The following is a 19,639-nucleotide window of genomic DNA, read 5'->3' as shown; positions in this document are numbered from 1 at the left end:
TTTTATGTGAAGGTTTGCTTTAAGGTGATACGTTGTTGAGCAAACATTAGGAATGGAGGCATATCTTGTTAATAAAAATCAGGGTTTTTTTTTTATCCTGAAAAAACGCCTGGATAAATATAATAAAAGTCAGTTGTTTGCCGGTGGATATTATGAAAACCCCAGTATCCACACCCTGTAACGCACTCGGTAATCTGTCACGACCGCGGGCAGGGCCAGCCCTTGCGGTGCCGGCTCGCAGCCCCGGCCGAGGGGCGAAGCCGGGGTTCGCCCGGGAGCCGCCTCAGGGCCAGCGCGGCGGCGCTCGGGGCCCGCTCGCACCGAGGCGTTCGTGCCGCTCCTCCGGCGCCGGAGCTCGGCCGGGGAGCGCAGCGGGCTCTTTAAGAAGCCCCCGTGCCGGTGGCTGTCGCCGGCTGCCAAGTGCGGGAGAAGCCGAGCTTTGCGGCGAAGCCCGAGCGTAACCAGCCGGCTGGGGGAGATGCCGCCCCGCAGTGACTGACAGCAGGACCAGCTCTATGCAAATGGCGCCGGGGGCTCTGCCGGGGCTCTCTCCACACGCGCCGCCGCCTCTCGCCTCCCGCTCCCCGTAACGCGCCCTGCCTCGCACAAAGCAATTGTTGCTTTTTTGGGGGGGACGTCGTTACACGTAAAATCATCTCCAGCACGGTTTCAGTTTGAGATTGTGTGAGGGAGCTGGGAGATGTGTCAGAGCTTGTTACTCCAGCTAAATTAGGTAATTTTTAGCTGGGTAACGTGCTAATCTTTAAACCTTTATGTTTTTAAATCCTGCATATGTCTGGTCTCTTCATACAAAAGTGTATTTTGCTTGTTTCTTCTCGCCTTCTTCAGTCTGAAGCCTTATGTAGGTCAGGCTTGGCTTAAGCAGATTTCCTGAACCTGCGTCAGCTTAAGCTGAAGGAATTTTAATAAACCCTCCCTTGTAGGCGTGGGCCTAAATGAGACTAGCCTAGTTAAGCCTGATCTTTTTCTGTTTGTGAAAAAGAGCTGAGCAGAGCTAGGGACTGCATGGTGGCTCCAGGAACGGCTTCCTTAATTCAAAGATAACAATGGTTGGGAAGGCCAGATCTTCTAATTTTACCTTATCTGAAAAGCTCGATTTGCTAAAACTCGTGAAGCCGTATGTTAAAATTCTCGAGGAACATACCAATAAGCATTCTGTAATAGTGGAAAAAAACAAATGCTGGGATATTATAGCTGATAACTACAATGCCATCGGAGTAGATCGCCCTCCTCGTACTGCACAGGGCCTGCGCACGCTGTACAAGAGGCTCAAAGAATATGCCAAACAGGAGCTATTGCAGCAAAAGGAGACTCACTCAGATTGTAAAAGCAGCATTTCCGAGCCAACCAAGAAAGTTGTGGAAATGATTCCACAGATTTCCAATGTGTGTTTAAGAGACAGGAGCGGTGTTCAAAGGTGAGACAATTCTTTTTATTTTGTTACTGAATGAAAATTATGGCGCCTCCTATCTACTTTGTAATGCTTTTGCTTGTGGTCAGGCACCTAAAGGAAGTGTTTATCAGAGAAAATGCCCAAATGAGGAGCAATGACAAAAATAATACTGCTGTTGTTTTATGAGAAGCTTTATGTTGACTTAGCATTGCATTCATTTTTTTTCAGCTCTTTCAAAGCTTGTTTCAGAGTCTTTGTCATACTCTGGAAAGTGAGGGTTAAGAGAGAATCAAAGAGAAATAGTAGCTCCAACCTCTACCCCTCCCCTACCTTTTAATAGGCAGATTATTCAAACACTGGCAAAGTGATGGCTATTCTCCTCCATTTAAGGTAATACTGCAGTCATTTTGCAACATATGGAACTGTTACCAGTTTATATAGGATTTTTAATAAAGTTAGTTCACAGAGTTAAGAAACCTTATTCACCTTTTTTCTCTCATTTACTTTGGTGTTTGCATGTTATGTTTTAGCTAATCCCAACCCTTTAAAGGAAAAAAAAAATTGGTTCTCCACACTGCAGTGCCTTTGTGAGTGCAAATGTTTTTTTAAATTATACTTTTCTTGTACTGACGATGGTTCCCTGAAGCTGGAGCAAAGCTAATTGCAGTCTAAACTCCGAGCAGTTCTGTGTCGTATGTGAGATAGTTTAAATACAGAGAGAAACTGAGAGGTACAGCACTAGAAGTTTTCTTTTTTTTTTTTTTTTTTTTTTTTTTTTTTGCAAGGTTTCTTTTTTTTACTGCTCAGTAAAGTGAGACACACTGTCTAGATTTGAGCCAGACATAATACAGGCAGGCACTGTGCAGGCTTTCTCCCACAGCTGGCTAATGCCCCTCATATCTGACTTGCAACACTCTGCTGGTTCTGTATTGGTCCTTGAGGGATCAAAAAATGCTTGGGTCGGATTTTGGTTCCTCCAGATACAAAAACTAAGCTAGGGAGTGGGGGAGGGAAGTCAAATAACTGCCCAGCAACCTTGAGAAAGCTCTGATTTTTCTTATTTTCCCAAGCAGATTAATGGGAAGCGAACTTTCCGTATTTTAATCAGATATACTGATAGTGAGTGCAGCAGCGTAACACTCTAAGAAAAGCTGGCATGCGCACACTCGCTGAATTGGATTCATGGTGCCACTGGCTGAACTGAATGGTAACAATTGTCTAAATCCCAACATGCCAGATGCTCTAAAAATATTCTGTTGTGGGTCCTTTGCGTAAAGAAGTCTAAAGCAACTGGACTGTGCTGCTGCTCCTGATGAATGCCCCTGGAGGAACCATTCCAAAGAATTCTCTGGAACAAAATGAGGCTTTTAATTGCACTAATAAAGGTTGCAGTGTCTTGACTACCAACTTTTTGTAAGGAGGGGGAAAAAACTATAGTGTGAGAACTTTAGTTTGTAGATCAGCTTATAAAAAGCACTGATGCTTTTAGTGAATGATTAAGAGCTAATGATCTCCATAGTTTGTCTCCTGTAAACAATTTTTGCAGTTTTTAATGGGTCTGGGAACACTGATTTGATTACTGCTTACCCAAAATGGTTGTTCCTGGGAACAGCCACTACACTGTGGGCTGAAGGAAAAGAACATAATTTACAAGATTATTTTTTTCCCTGCCAAAATACATAATTATTTGATAGCTCTCTGAGTTGCATTTTATTCTAATTTTATAAACCCAGTGTTGGTTTTTAACTCACCAGGATATGACTTAGGTTTTGGAGGAGGGAAATATGACTTATAACGAGCCCAAGTTCTTAATCGCACCTTTAAGGAATTTCTAGCTCGCTCTGATTAAATGAAACCTGGTGAATCATGGGTGCCTGCAGGGTTATAAACACCATGCCCCAATTGTGGTAACTGTTGTTTGTCTTTCTTTCAGTCAAGTTGTCAGAAACAACATTAGTAACCACCATACAGGCAGCTCTTTTGTTTCTCAATTCCTTCTTTCTCTCTTGCTGTCTAATTGTTTTCCACTTAAGAGCCTGACTAAGGGAAAAAAAAAAAAAAACCAACCAAAAAAAAAAAAAAACAAAAAACAAACAAACAAAAAAAAACACACAAAACCAAAAACCCCAAAAAAACCAAGCCTCATCAGAGTTACCTGAAGATCTGGTAATATTTCTAGTTCTCTGTGGATTACACTATTAAGAGCTGGATTTTTTTCCACTGTTTAGAGGCTTTAGTCTATGCTACACAAAATCTCACCTTTCTTTCTTCTGTTTAACCTCTCTTACTTTCTCTTTCTGCTCTCTCTCCATTTCCTTTTGTCAGAATGACCTGCTTCTCCTGCTGGTTGTTTCCACTTTTCTCAGGCTAGAAGCTGGCCAGGAGCCAGCAAATAAGAAGGAGAGAAGCTTTATTAGAAGCTGTGGTTGTGGATAGGGGGAAAACTCAGAATTACACTCAGCACAGGGGAAAACAAGTGAAAATTTGTGTGCAGGATAATGCTTCCAATGCCGAGAGGACTAAAACAATGTGAGAAAGAAGCATGTAGGAAAAAGTGAAACTTTGTGGCGTGAGGTAGAAGGGAGTAAGGTGATATAATTGATACTCTGTAGGCAGCTCAGGTAACAGTCAATAGAATTAAGATTATCTTGGTTTTTTCTGCAGGGGATTAATGAAAGGTCAGTTTTCAATACCTGCTTCAAATGGACAGTAGTTTTTAAAGAATTTTAAGTTTAAATAGTTTGTGTGGTTGACAGGCTTTATTTTTGGAAAAAATATTGCTCTGACCCTGATGGGCCTTTTTGCAACTGAGTATTGAGAAACTTTCATGCTTTTATTATAGAAAATGCATTTTCATGTTAATGGATGGCAGGCTAGGTCAGGGTCCTTCAGAAATTGCAGCTATGATTGCTAATTTATTTTTAAACCCAGAGTTTTGAAGACCATGGGAGAACCAGAGGTTAGGATCATACTACCTTTTCATTAAGTAGGTAGTGCATTTGTGTGAGAACAGGATGTATAAATTACATTTCTTCTTTGCTTCTGGGAATTTGAACCCACATCTCTTACAAACCAGGATGGTGTTTTAACAATCAGATAGTTTCTCAGTGTGTGGCTTGTAGGGCTTTGAAGGCATTTTAAGGTGTAGAAAAACTCCATTGCTCACCCCCAGATTTAAGAAGGTGACTCAAGTCCTCCAGGACTGAGGAGCATCTGTGAACATTATGTTAACCATGGATCCACTTGCTGCCTTTGACTGCTAGCAGCAGTTTTTGAAAGGTTCAGAGATGTTTTGAGTCTGCAACCACCAGTTATAGCCTCTGTTTTAGAACGTCCTGGCCATGAGAGTGCGCTGACTTGGCTGTCAATCCCAAGTTAATATATTCGTGTTCCCATGTAACTCTATACTGCCATCCCAGTCATGCTGCAAGTATTCTTTGTAGATCTGTACAGTAATAGATCAAGAAGCTGATCTGGCTTAAAAAAGCATTACCTGAATAAAGGAGTGATGTGCAGAAGTGTAGGGTTTCAAACACAACTGATGGTAGACAAGTGTCAGGAACAGCTTGAACCATTATCATCAAAGCCAATGCAATGCCAAATCATGATTTGAGATGCTGCTGACTCAGGGATTTACACAAAGACAGATGAGTCAAGTGGGTGTTGTTCTTTAAAAAAGAAATGCACAGAACTATAGGCTGTCCTTAATGGAAACATTTCTGTGTCTTGAAGCTTCAGAAGAAATATTAAGATGGATGATTCAAAGAAAAGTAGCAAGGATTGGTTCCCAGATCTGCTGGCAAGGGTTGTCTTTTAGGTCTTTTAGGCTCTGGTTTCTTCTCCCAAGGCTCTTTGTGTAATTTTATTTAGTGATTATTTTATGTTGAAAAAAACTCCCAAGTACTAGGTGCATGAATCAGAAACAGGGAGCACATTAAAGTAGGGGGAGACAAATAAGTTTGGGAGATAGAAATGTTTCTGTCATAGTCCACTCCATCTAAATTAATGTCCTTTTAAAGTCACCTTTCATATTATATAAACTTTTTCCTCTGTTACTTGCATGACTTGGTGCTGCTTTTTTTTTTTTTTTAATATATTTTCATTTGTTGTTAATACCCCTTTTTGCTTCTTCAGTGCCATAGGGGCCTACCAGACAAGTTCTCTATTTTCGGTATTGTCTTCAGAGCAATAAAATCTGAGTAAGACAGGGCTGTGTCAGTGTGGTAGAAAGAGGGATACAAGTGGTGTTCAGGTAATAGAGTCCCGGGCATAGATAGCAGAGTTGTATTCAAATGAAGCTTTGGTTACTTACAGCTATGCCTTTAAAAATAGTTTTTAATGGATTATTTAAATATGATTTTGTGTGTTCTAGTGCTAGTATCGATAAAGAAACAATTGCTGGTACCAGTTCACCACAGGCAATGTTGGATCACCATCCTGCGACAGTCATGATGGACTTGCAGTCGGAAGAGGATGTCAAACCTCCTCCTTCTCTGATTATAGACTCACAGCAAAATGAGAACTTAGAGCAAGAGGAAGAACACCAGCTGGTGCACATTATGGAAAGGTCTCCTTCAACATCGGTGTCTTCAGTTGATATGAGAGTGATGATGTCTCCTTCCCCTGTACCAAGAAGAGATGAGTTTTTTAGGCTTGAGGTTGGAGAACGCTTTAGACCAATGTGTGGTTATGACCCACAGATGTTACAAATGCTGAAAGAGGAGCATCAAATAATATTAGAAAACCAAAGAAAAATTGGTCTTTATGTCCAAGAAAAAAGGGATGGTTTGAAAAGAAAGCAGCAACTGGAAGAAGAACTGTTGCGAACAAAAATCAAAGTAGAGAAGCTGAAGGCAATACGACTACGTCGTGATCTGCCAGAATACAGCAATATCTAAATGTTTTATTACTTCTGTCATATTCTTTGAAATACTTAATAATAAATGCAAAATTGTTTCTTATGTCAATATGTATGGATCAAAATCTGGGCTTGAGACATGAAAGCATACGTTGTTTAAGTACCTTAGAAAAATATCTCTTATGGGTTTGAATGCACCAACTTTTCTGGTCTAAAGTATAGTCAAATCCACTTTTAAGTAATTAGATTGATAAAAATCCAAACTTAAAAAATATTTCCACTTATCTCTAGAGTTGTGATGAGCTAATGGAAATTTAATTCAGTTCTTGTTAAAAATTTTGGTCATTATTTTTCAGTTCTTGGTTAAAAATTATGGTCATTATTTTTCAAATAATCACCTTTAATATCTTAATGAAGTTGCAGGTAAATAAATGCATATAAGAAGGTGAAATAAGAGGCCATGTTTAAATGTTTTATTCTTTTAAAGTTGGTAAATCTTATGACAGTAGTGACATTTTGCTGATATATCAGCTTGGAAAACAAAATTACTGGATTGTTATATTTTTTTAATGTTCAGTAGACAGTTGAATAAATGTGCATCTTTTTAAAATTAATACTTTTTAACTGTTTCCAGTGGAGAAGTGTTTCCATAGGATGTTATCAAAATAGAGACAATGAATGCAACACTTGGTTTTTAAAGCTGCATGCATGTGTAATTTGTGTGTACAGTTACCATGATTGTGTATTCAGTTATAGTAATTATACTGGTGATCAGCCACATAAATATCTACTTTGCTCATTTGCATGCATAATTACTGCAGTGCATGTGCAACCAAGACAGTTGCAGGTGCCTTTGATCAATATCACTCTGACTATAAGCTACTGAAATAAAATAGTTTCTGTATGTAAGTAACATGTGACTTGAAATCAACAGAAGATTGTATTATTCTGGGTCCCTTTTATAGATCCTGTTGTTCCGATCTTTCCATTAGTTTCAAATAAAAAGCCCCAAATGAAAACAAAATTGATTCTTCTGTCTGTCCTGGTAGCAGCTGTTTCCTCTGTAGTTATGATCAATTTTAATAACTGGAAGAAAAATACATGAAAAATATCAGTCCCAGATGATTAATTTCTTCATAATTCTTAGTCTCCTGCCTCTTGTGAATAGATCCACAGCTGCCTTAGACCTCTGGCTCCTTATTCCCTGTAACAATGCTTTCCCCTTCCTCTAACCTTTACAGTAAGAAAAGGAAATGAAGGACAGCATCAAGGAAAAAGACAGAACAAAGAAAATGTAATTCCTCTGGTGCCTCCTATTTCAGAGGGCCCCAACAACAGAATGAACAAAAGCAATAGGAAAGAGGCTATTTCTTCCTCACCCCTGTCATCACTGTTTTCCAAAATTTGTTTCTTTCTCCACTCCCACAAACCTCTGCATGCAAGCATGGGGTAGTGGTCTGCATCAGCAGACTCTCTAATGAGGTAAGCCTCACACCTTGTTACTCTTCTGAGTAAATCAGATACCACAGGGGTAGGTACCTAGTGAAAACTGAAGACTGGAAGCATGTAAGTGTACTTGAGGAGCTAATGGAGATTAAAGAATTGTAGTTAAATTTTGTGATATAATAATCTTTACTGTCACTGCCCAGGATAACTTTAACAAGTTTCAGGTAGGAAAAATAAAGGGAAGCAAGTCTTTTATTTATAAACTGAGGAATGCTATAGAACAGTGAAAACAGGTCTTGACAATCTGGAGTTCCTCAAAACTTTTTCAGTTGTTTTCTTGAGAAGAGAGTACTGTAAGTATTCTGGGAATTTTTGTGTGTACTGAAAATGATGATGCCTGGATAAGTGGCCTTTGTTCCAGTACAGTCCTTGGCTTTCTGCTGTGTTTCTTAGTTCAGGGACATTGATCTGTTTTCGTGTAGCTGGAAATGCTTCAAGGAGATACTTCTCCGAGTTTACAAGAATCAAAATGCTGACTTTTATAAATAAATATAGATTTTATTTGTTCTGCTTCTCAGAAATGGAAACAGCACTAAATTATCTGTACTTGTCTTGTAATTTGGAAATGTATGATCTTATTCTTTCAGTTGAAAATCAGAATTCTGGTTTCTAGTGGTAAGGAATTAATTTCTAGTTTCTTTTCTTATATCGTATGCAAATGAGCAAGTTTTTAACAGTTCACAAAATAATTCCCATATGGCTCATTGTCTTGCAGTGGTTTTGAATTATAGGTACTCTTAACACTGGCCATCAAAATGCTCTGGAGACTTTAGGATGTTTTCTTCTGTTGCTATATGAAAAGAGTTTCTACTAGCATGGTATTTTTATTTCAATGACTAGAACTAGAGGATTTTTCAGTCTTGGAAAGCTTATAGTCTTTTCTCAACTGGCAGGCAAATTTGTTGCAAAAATAGGACCCTGCATAGAGCAAAGTCTCCCTTGTGTTCTTGATGTTGGAAAGGGAAGGATGCAAATGAGTGAAGAAATAAAATGCGCTTATAGTCGGTGTTCTTCCATGTTTCATTGTTCTGACTTTGTGTCACTTGTTAGTGGAAGACTTTTGTTCTTATCTGCAAGCAGCACCTCTAGTTCAGAGATCTCATGCTTCTCATTTGCTGTGCTCTCAGTTTTGTTTCTTTTGACTTTTGGGGAGCTTGGGATATGGGGAGACATCTCTTGAGTGCCCATGGAGCTCTCTCCTTCCTTTGCTAGTGAGATGATTATTTCTTTTCACTAGAGAAGTGTTTCCTCCTTCAGTGCCATTATATTGCCCTCTCAGTTCAGTGTGGTGCTGACTATATCTTACACCTCTCTGTGTTTGTGGATTTGCATTTCTTTCCCACTCCACATCTGCTTTGCAGTATCAGGTTATCTTTCTGAGTCAGACTTCTCACTTCTCCGTGCCTGTTCCTGTTTTTTTCCATGTATTCCTAATGTTGGGTACATGCACCACAGCTGTGGCTGGTCCTTCTGGACCATGAGATGCTATGATTTTTTTCTGTTCCAGCAAATGATACTGTGCTAGCATGTGTGAAAGGGATGGTAGGAAGCCCTTCCCTCCTTCACCCTCATTCTTATCCTCTTACTCCCTTTGCTACATCTGGCAGTGCCATTCCCTGTCTGCATGTTTATAATGTACAGAGTACAAGCAAAGTAATTTTAGGCAAGGACAAATTTCTACCATATGTTCATGTCCTTCTACTAAGATAACTGCAATAAACAGGCTGTAGGAGTAACTTAATTCCAAACATCTAATGGATTTATGTGTAGGATTAGAATAAAAAAATTGTACCTATGATAACTTTGTGATAATTGTGATAGCATCTTGTGTAATTTCATTTATCCAAATAACTGGTTAGCAATCAGTCTATAATTTCACTGCTGCTACCTAATTATCTTGCTTTTTTGGTTCCTACTCCCCCCTGTAAGCTTTTGATTCCTGTGGAATGCTTCCCTTAGATGAGAATTCTTATCAGGTAAAAATGGTAAGAGAGAACACTCCAAGACTGGGAGAGATTGCTTGTAGCTAATTGTACTTGTGGTACCCCTGTTTTCTAATATTTTCCATTTAACTAGCTTAAATTTATTTCTTTCATTTATACTTCTACACATTTTCTGACTTGGGATTTTTCCCCCCCTGCAATGAAAATGGATAAACTTGAGCTTGCATACTGTCTTCTTTGGGCAAACTTGTGCTGACTTGATTTCCAATAGTTAAACCCATTAAGTTCCTTACAATTAAATGACAGTTGTTTCTGAGTGGGAGGAAGAAATAAGAAATTGTGCTACCCAGACTGCCTGGCTAAGCTGTCTTTTAAAATTTCCTACATCTTTTTTTTAAGCGCTTTAGGATGCTCCCATGTCAATTTTAACTTCACTAAAACAATAAAACTGTTACTAAAGAAGATGATAAAGTATTGTTTTCCTAAGATGTTGATTACTTTTCCATTTTGCTTATGAAAATAAAAGGAAGCCTCTAAAAAGAACACTTCTAGCATTAAATTGCATTAAGTTCAGCTTCTCAGTGTGTATTCCTAACAAGTAAGGCCGTTATTCTGTTTTCAATATCCAGGTCTTAAATAATTTGAGAAATCTTACTGCCTGTGTCTTAAAGTTAAAAAAAGAAAAAAAAGAAAAAAAAAAGGTGCTGTTTATAGTAGTTAAAACAATGTCTGTTAGCTGTCTGTGTAATACATGACTAAATTTCAATAATTCTGTGACCTCTGTTTCTGTGTTTTAACTCTTGCTAAAACCAACAGTATTTGCCTTAGTGTCAACCTGTGTGTAGTGATGCTTGCTCTTGAATGGCATCCAATTTGTCTGGGTAAAGTTTCTCTCCAGCTAAAGATGCAGTTTCCTGAAGTTCCATTGAATGCTAACTAACAAAATGAATTTCCATTAAATGCTAAAGATGCAGTTTCCTGAAGTTCCATTGAATGCTAACTAACTAACTAACTAACTTGTAAAACCTACAGTTGCCTAGTGGTAAAATAGTTGAAAACCTTGCTTTTGATTCACATATGTGGGGAGGTGGATGAGGAGCAGACAGCCCAAGGAAAGCTGAGCCATCTGTAGGCATTGGCATTCCCCACTGCCCCACCTTTCTTCCATGCTGTGGGATTCTCACTCTGTTTTATCCCAGTGATTACACAGAATGCTTTGTTGATGCATCCAAATATCTCTGCAGTATAACACCTTGTTTGACTCTGTATTACTCACACAAGAAGAATATAATATAATTTTAATTGAATACTTAATCAGCAGCTACTCCTCATAATTTATGATTTCTATTTGCTCTTGAACAAAACTGCAGACTTGGAAAATGCTACTGGGTTTTTTTTGTATTCTACACATGCAATTATATATTTTTTGAAAAGGAGTCATTGTTTCCTGGTCATTCCCTTTTGGCACTTGGGTTTAGTTTATAGTTAGGCACAATAATTAGCATAATTTCATATAAATATAATGAAAAAACAATTCCACTGACTTACATTGCCTCTCCAGATTTGGTTTACTTCAGGGCCCAGTTTGGTTAGGGCTGTCATTTTGTTTACAGTATTCTGTGTTGCCATTTGCTTGCTTTGTGTGTTGTTGAAAGAGTCTTGTCTGTATTGCTAATACTTTCTCAAAATATGTACATTTTCAAACTTTGGAACTTTCTACATGCTTGAAATAAGTAAACCAACTTATAAATGAGTTTTAATCTTTTTTTTAGCTTTCATTTAGCAGAAGCAATTGGACAAAGTGTTTATCTAGTTTGGGGATGGAGAGAAGGGATGTTGGGCTGCCTGTGGTTAGTTGCTACAATATTGTTTGTCCTTCATTGCATCGCATAACAAATTACAGTAGTGTTGAGTTGTATTTGTTGTTAATCACTGAATATGTCATGTGGAAGAAGTAATTTATCATAACTCAGCATCAGTTTGCTGATACATTTTCCATTGGCCACTTGTTGATACTATAAAGAACACCATTTTGTAAAGTCAAAGCTTTTACTTGTGGTACCTAACAGAGATACAGGATTAAAACCAGCATGTTATATTGCTATTTCCGTGTTCTCCATTGTAATATGGCATCTTTTTCAGGCTGCACTGTTAGTCACCCCAAACAAAACTGACTTGTAAGCTCTGCAGGTTTCACTCGAGTAATGTCTGCATTCCTTTGCACTGTGAGGAGGCTTTGGCAGTAGGTTGTACATGACAAGATGACCTTAGTAGCATTTACTGTCAGTTTGGCCAAGCTACTTGATGCTGTTACCTCCTCGAGTGTATGTGTTCTATATATGTGTTTGTTGATGACTCATCTTTTTCCTGTGCAGCAAATTGCAGGGAGAATGCTCTGTTTTGCATATATTGAATTTTTATCATCTTTTCTTTGCAGTGTTCCAGTTTCCCTGTGCTTATGAAAAAATACTTGAAACTTGGCATCAAACTGGTCTTTGGCCATTACTATAAAACATCACTCAAGTTTGTCTTAATTTGTAAGTCATTAACACAGAAGGTGGTCGTTTTCAGAACAAGTTTTTGACACTGTGGATGTAGTCCATAACAACTGATTCTTAGGAATTGGGCCCATCTAGCCTGAGCACATTGTACTCTTGAGAGTGGATCAGGGAGTTCTCAGCTCTGAACACCTTGAGTGAAAGCGAGAAAATGTGTCTGCAGTTCTGCCAACAGTGGGACAGACGGCCTCAGTGAGGAAGTCACGTAGTTTAGGTCCAGAGGGTTGCAGATGACAACTGGATCTCAAGCACACATGTTCTTCTTTTGGGGCAGTAAAGATTTCAAAGCTGTTGGGCTCTCCAGCTGGATGGGTAGTGGCCCAGCTCTTTTGCAAAAAGATCAGCAACAGCCTGGAAAATACAAGTTGTAGCTCTGTGATTCATAGTGCTGCATAGTGTGTGTGCAGAAAAGGACTGGAGTAAGTTAGTTTAGGGAATTTAGCCTTTGCTGTTTGTTATAATTATTTCTGCTAGATAAAATCTATTCCTTTCAGAATAGTTTTTGTTATGTAACTGTATGTGCTAATTTGCTGTACTTGAGTTTTGAAAATACACAATTCCTAAGTGAACTTCTGAGATGGCAGTAAAGATGTTTTTCAGCAGTGCAGAACTTAAATCTACGCAGAAAGTTTCAGATACTTTAGGTCTGAAGATCTAGTGGGCATCTCTAAAGCTTATTTTCAAAGGAAATAGATAAATTTAATCTTTTTCTAAATCTCATCCTTCTCTCATCAGCGTGCCCATGCACTTATGTTCATAGGCACTCATATACCCAATGAGATACATGTAGGGGCAGTTGGTAAGAAGAGCTGCATGTGCTACAGAGGCTTTCCAGTGACACCAAGGGTCAAAGCAGTCCTTTGGGAATAGCAAGTAGGGCTGGGCTGCTGATGGAAAGCTGCCACATCTCCATGTCTTCTAGCGTTTCCTTATATAAGTGGTCAGCTCAGGACCAAAAATAGGCAGGGTTGACATAAAGTAGGGTCTGTTAAAGGCATCACAAATTAAGGCTTCCTGCATGGAATCATCTTACTAATTTGCGTTGGAATTTCAATGCAATTTAAGTTGTATTCATTTTTCTTATATCCAGAGCCAACAAAGGCAGCATAGGAAACACCTTGTATCTTCACAGTGATGAATTTCTTCTGTTCCCTCCTTCATTTTCCTGGTTCTATTTTGCTTTCCTAGTAAGAATTACAACTAAAGCTCTACGTTTTTGTGTTTGGGCCATAAATATTACTTTTCTGCTTGGACTACTGAATGGATTAAATTTATGTAAATCAAAGTTATGTAACTTGATTTGGAAAGATTACTTTTCTCCTTTCCAAATGTTTCGTCAGCTACTCTGCAAGTAATCATTGCTGCATAACACATGAAAATTCTAAAAAATATGACTCATCCTTTGTGTGCCTCTTCCCAGGGTAATGTCATAAATTTTAAACAGTCCTGTTTAAATAATTTAGGACGGGAATATGTTGTGTTTCATGCTTGTGACAGTGGCATAAGTTTTGTTGATTACTTGTATTTTAAGGACTCTTTACTACAATTCAGGAAAATCAAAGATGGCCCTTAACAAACACAAACAGGACATTAAAAGTGTTTTTACTTCCAGTATGTGCTAAAACAAATGTTAATATGCAGGATATGTAATCTTAATAAATCCCTTTCTGCCTGCTTGCTTTTTGTTACAGATCTAAGTCTTTGCATTTCAGAAACAGAGATTTTGTACAGTACAGAAATAGTTTTCTAATAGTTTTCTAAAAAAAATGACAGAAGTAATAAGAAATGCTTAAGAGAATGCCAAACCAAGTATTTTAAAAGTGCCACATATGGGTTTAGCTGAGTACCTTCCATTTACATTCAAACAAAAAGGATGAGCACTTACATCTCTGCAAACTGCTTCCAAAAATGACTGCTTTTTGAGAGGGCTACAATTAGCCTGTGATTGTGTAATAGTCTATTGACTATTTTTTAATAATGTGGGGTTTTTGGTAATCTAAATATTTGGAATATTTTCATATCACATTTACACTCTAATTTATTGCAATAACATTCAATATTTACAGAACCCAAGAATAAATTTTGCTTTTGGGTCTCACTTCTGCATTTATTTTTTTGAAGTAAAACCCCCTTTACTTGACAAATTAATCAAAACAACTTTCAGTGTGGATGGCAACATTAAGAAGTATAGTAAACAATCGATTTGGATGGCATTTGACTGGTTCCAATGTTTTACTGAGCTGATCTGGCTCACTGCACCGAATGATGCCTGCAGCCTTTCAGAATTCTCAATGATGCTGCTTTTTCCTTTGATAATAGGACTTGCACATCTATTTCTGTAGACCTGACAGAAGCTTTCAGCTTAGTTCATTAAATTTTTACAGTGAAAGCTGGAGTCAGTTGGATTTTTAGACGGCTGAGAGGTTTAGGAAGAATAGTTTTCTGCATGGAGCTGTAATTTTGAAAGTATGTGCTCTCCATCCTCTCTCCTCTACAGCTGATACCCTTAAGAGGTAAATGTTTTATTAAATAGCAATGAGAGGATTTTTCCTATAGGTTTGAATTAAGTACATCTACCAGCTCTGTTATAGTATATAAAAGGCTCCTATTTGAAAATAAAGGTTACTGCTCAAGTGTTCAAAAACTCGCAAATAACACAACCTGAACCCAGTTTTCACATTCTGTTAGGTATCATCATTAGGTGCATGATTAAGGATTGTATTTCTGTGGGCTTCCTTGCCAGTTCACAGAATGGACTGTGTCAACTCACTGAGTCACTATTCAGTATTTTCTTTCCACCTCCTTGTTCAGTTATAGAGCTACGCCTTGTTCTCAGCATATTTTTCAAACTATTTTGAATTAATTAGCTAAATTTTTTTCCTCTGGTGCTCATTGTGATAGTATCTGAGTGCCTACAAGATGAAATTGCGTTTCACAACATCCTTGTGAGACAAAAAGTTGACGCAACCTCCACTTTCTAGGAGATAAAGCGCGAGTTGAGGCAGAGATTGAATAACACCAAAAGGCCCTGCTTTTATGGATGGTGCAGACTGAATCATGGAGGACTGCATTGTCTCACTGCTTTAGGATACTGTACAGTTAATCTTTCCCAACAACAACTTCCAGTTACACCCATGAGTGTTCACTATTAATACAAACGAGACTGAATCACAAGTCAGGTGCTCAAACAAATATTTATTGCTGAAAGTTGGGGTTAAATGACTTTCTTTACATCATAGAGAAACTCCAGACAAACATGCAAGTAAAGTCCAGTTCTTTAAGGCATTATTCAGCTTATCTAACCACAAGATTTGACTATCTGTGCCTGCAGCCTTGTCCATCCCACACCTTTTGCAATTTACAATAGAGCAGTGCAGGGATGGCAGAGGCAACAGCAGCCATTTTCCCTACCACTGTTCCTGCCTTTCCAGCAGTTCAGTTCTCTGCACTGATTGAATAAGAGGTCCCATGGCAGTGTAGTACAGCATGCTTTCTCTGAAGACTTTATCATGGATGTAGGTGCACAGTGGGGCAGATCAGGTCACTGGAACACCTTATTTTTGACGTCTTCAAACTTTGCTTGACTTCACAACCTTAGAACTATTCTCTTGATGATGATGGGTCATAGGAGTGGTGAGCAGTTGAGTAGCATAGTTTCTTACCACAAGGTTGTTAATCTTTTGGGTTTTGGAGCAAATTAACGTTTCTAAACAGATTATTCCATATAATTTGATATTTTCATCTATGTAAGACAGGGTTGAAAACGTTATCTTTCCCCTTTAAAGTAATAAATCAAATTACTGCAGTAAGACGTGGCTGAATTCAGTGTACACCGTTAATATCAAGGCATGCAGTGGTTTGCCCAGTGAGTTTTGCCCAAGTTTGATGACAGCGAAGAAATTGAAAGACCAAAAATTTTTTGTGTTGATGAGTAGAAGATACTGAGGGGCTTCAGGGAAAGTGATACAATGATTCAAGCTCTAGCTCCTGCTTTGCCTAGTGGACATGTCTGATTCTATTTGTCTGATTCTGGGTCTTCTGCTGGTCCTAAACTCAGAATTTATTTGGGTTTGTCTTGCAGGGCATGATCTGTGTAATGGATCCAGTTGAGGAGCTTAATTACCTCCATCTCTTACATTGCATCTAAACTTTCCATTGCAGCCCTATTCCTATTCCTATTCCTGAAGCAGCAGCTACCAAACCTGAGTCTGCCCTGTTTACCAGGATGTTGTGTTTATGTGAGTGCCCTTCATGTCTTTGTGCAGTCAGTACCCTTCTGTGCTCAACTACTTGCCAATTTTTATGTGACAATACCATGTTGTCTTTAGTTGGTTTCTTCTGTTGTCATTTTCCACTTCTGTTTTCCCTGTCACTGCCTAATCAGCTCCTGTTCCTTTTTTTTTCCTCCCAAGTTGTACTGTGATTTCCCTCAGTGTTTTCCAGCTGTACATTTCATAGTGAATCTTTTGCATTTTGAGGGTCAGAGATGAGACGCGGTAAGTTTTTTGGGTCTTTTTTTGCACACCTCCTACTCAGAAAATTCCAGTTCTCTCTCTGGTCCTTGACACTTATATTGGATCTCAATTCCAGTCTGCCTGAGTGGTTCTCCCTAACCATCTTCTTAACATATCCGGTTGTCTTCTTACTCTTTTACTCCCTGTCTGGTTTCTAGCCTTTCGCTGCATGCTCTGCTTCCAGCTCAGACTTTGTCTTTTACCCAGTTGCCAATTTTCCACTGGTTCAACCTCAGCCTTCCTTTCCAGTAATAGTCTTTTTTGTTTTCAAGCTTCATCTCTGAAATTGCTTTTCCTTGTAGCTGGTTCACGTCCCTTCTGCCATCCTTACTTGTTTGATGCCAGGAGGGGGGAAGATGTTCTGAAGGAGAGGCCCATGGAAAAACTCCCTGCTGGAATTGAGGAAGAAACTCAGCTTTGGTCTGAGCAGTGAAAGCTGTGACTACAGAGAAACCTGTTCTCGGCCTCAGTTAGAACATGTCCAGTGTATAATCCTCAAGAAATTAAGCTGTAGATACTGTACAAACTGCATTTATTTCTAAGAACTTTTAGCTTTCAGAAATGGAAAAAGTTTTAGCTTAGCAAAAAAAAAAGAAAAAGTGTTATCTCCTCTGCAGATTTTTAGATTCTTTGCCAGAGCATTGAGTTAGTAGAGCTTCTACATGAAATAACAGTTCATTGTGGCTAAGACTGGATTGATCTGTGATTTTTTTTCTTATAAACAGTGATTTTTCTTTCACTGCCAGTTTTTATGAACACTGTGCATGTGTGTGAATATGTGTGCTTAAACTGAGACAGCTAGCATGGAAGATGTACTATGGACTCATGGAGGCCTGGCAAAGTTATTAGCTGTGAAGGCCTGGCAAATTTATTAGCTTTGTAAAATAAAATTGAAAAAAAAAGGAAATCCCCATAGTATTGCATGATCTGGAATCTGGAGGCTAGTTTGATTGGCATTTCAGATTATTAAGAGACTTTGAAACAGAAGTTTAAAAATATTAAAAATTTTTTATCATTTGCATTTTTCTTTAAAAATAATTTTGGATTTAGAACAATGATGTGTTTTCCAAAGAAAATATTCCTGCTTGAAATATCAATCTTAAGGTGAATTTGTTATCTATGCTCATATATGAGAAATAAATTACAAATACATTCTGTCTTGGAAAGAGAGGTACAAAGCACTGGGTTGTAATCAAATTACTCTGAAATGTAATCCCAACTGTCATTGATTCCGGTCGGTTTAGGGCAAGCCAGGTTGACTCTCACTATTTGCACTCGTCCTGAGGTCTCACAGAAGTGCCATGGGAAGAGCTATTACATTTTTTTTTCCATCTTGGAGGCACACTGATATACATTTACATGCTAGCATAGTATTAAGTTTATTATTAGACTGAAAGATAATGCTGTCTGACTCATATTTCTTTAAATATGCCTGGGATATCTTTGGAGTGTGTGACATATAGATCTTCCATAGGCAACTAGACATTTAACTGCTATGTAAATGTCTGTTCTCAAAATGTTACAAATTAATTAAGGAACTTTTTGATTACTTCCTCTGTTCAGAAGAAGGAGATGGTGCAGGCTCCATGGAGCAGACTGATGGCATCTGAGCAGAGTCACTGCAGAGGCTACAGCAGAGCACTAGCATTGAGTTTGGGCTGTGATTCATTCAAATTCATTCTCCTTTTACTGCAGCTCAGATTTTTTGATTTGCCTCCCTCTACGTCTTAATTATTCCTTAGTGCTACAGAGTGCAACTTGAATCAAAATTGTCCTCTCTAAGCTGTAATTTTGCATTGTCACTGTACTTTTGATTGAGAAGATTCAGAGCAGTTGAGGGAGAACTCACCAGTCATTTCATACATGCTTATGTCATGGAGGTTCAGGCGTGAAGGTGATGGGTAACACAGGACCCATGGTTTGAAATCCACCCCAACCTAACAGTAGCTGCTACAAAAAAGATGGGCAGCCTCCCAGTCTCCTTGGTCCAAACTGCACATCCCCCTTCCCTATACTGGCTGTAGTTGGTGATGGGATTCACAGGGCTGGCTTTCCTGCAGCTGGTGGATGAGAAGCAGAGTGGGAGAGGGAAGGAGAGGTGAGCTCAGGGGCTTTGGCAGCAGCCTGCATTTGGATGGGGTTAAGCCATCCATTAAACCACACCCAGGCCAAGGTGCCAGTGCCCAGCTCAGTGGAGCGTGCCCCTCGCTCTTCACAGCCCGCTTTCGGTGCTGCAGCCACAGTGCCCTGGAAATGAACGCTGGGGTTACCTTGGGGAGTCTTTCATAGTGCAGCTGCTTTCTTGCTGCATTGGGAGTAACCTAAAGCACTTAATCGAAGCATTTTCTCTAAATCCTGCTCATCAGAAACTGGTTAAACTGGTTTGCCGTTGGAATGCTCCCGTCCCCTCTCCTGGATCCCGTCCCGATTTCTGTAAATCATCACCTTCCTGAGGCTGCTGAAACTTTTCCTCATATCAGCGAGGCTATAGTTTATATCTTGAAATCTAAGCCCTTGTTTTCTCAACCACAGAGAGAAAGCTTTATTTGTGGAAGCTTTTCAAAGCTTTGTTAGCCATGTCTTTAAAGTTTCCAAGCCCTTCCTTTGGGAGGAAAGCCATGCCTCTTGCTACTGTTTCTTCATGGTTAAGCAAACCTCACTGCCAGGCTGAGCTTTTGGCTGCTTGGGAGAGAAATGAGCGGGCATGATTTCCTGATGTTTCTCATACCACAGGGTATGCATGGTTGCTGTTACTTGTTAGTTTCACTCTGAACTGATTAACAACAGAGCCCAGAAGGTACAATTGCAGTTTGTCTTCCAGGGTCTCAGCAAATCCAGCTCTGTTT

General features: G+C 39.0%; 2 protein-coding genes across 2 annotated transcripts in view; both read left to right on the top strand.

Annotated features, from left to right (window-relative positions):
• The window catches only part of RAD54B (RAD54 homolog B), a 63,410-nt gene that overhangs the window by 16,886 nt on the left and 26,885 nt on the right, over positions 1-19,639 (top strand). The window lies entirely within an intron of this gene.
• On the top strand, positions 279-11,775 carry FSBP (fibrinogen silencer binding protein). Its single transcript, XM_009086874.4, has 2 exons — positions 279-1,438; positions 5,787-11,775. The coding sequence occupies exons 1-2, from the start codon at positions 1,068-1,070 to the stop codon at positions 6,310-6,312; spliced, it is 897 nt and encodes a 298-aa protein (XP_009085122.1). The 5' UTR covers positions 279-1,067; the 3' UTR covers positions 6,313-11,775.

The sequence above is a fragment of the Serinus canaria genome, chromosome 2, assembly GCF_022539315.1.
Source record: "Serinus canaria isolate serCan28SL12 chromosome 2, serCan2020, whole genome shotgun sequence".
In the NCBI taxonomy this organism is placed as follows: Eukaryota; Metazoa; Chordata; class Aves; order Passeriformes; family Fringillidae; genus Serinus; species Serinus canaria.
The sequence above is the reverse complement of the archived record's forward strand: the minus strand, read 5'-3'. Positions and strand labels throughout refer to the sequence as shown.

Coding starts and splice junctions, on each gene's coding strand:
- FSBP (XM_009086874.4), top strand. CDS start 1,068: ATGGTTGGGAAGGCCAGATCTTCTAATTTTACCTTATCTGAAAAGCTC. Junction 1,439..5,786: donor GACAGGAGCGGTGTTCAAAG/GTGAGACAATTC, acceptor TGTGTGTTCTAG/TGCTAGTATCGATAAAGAAA.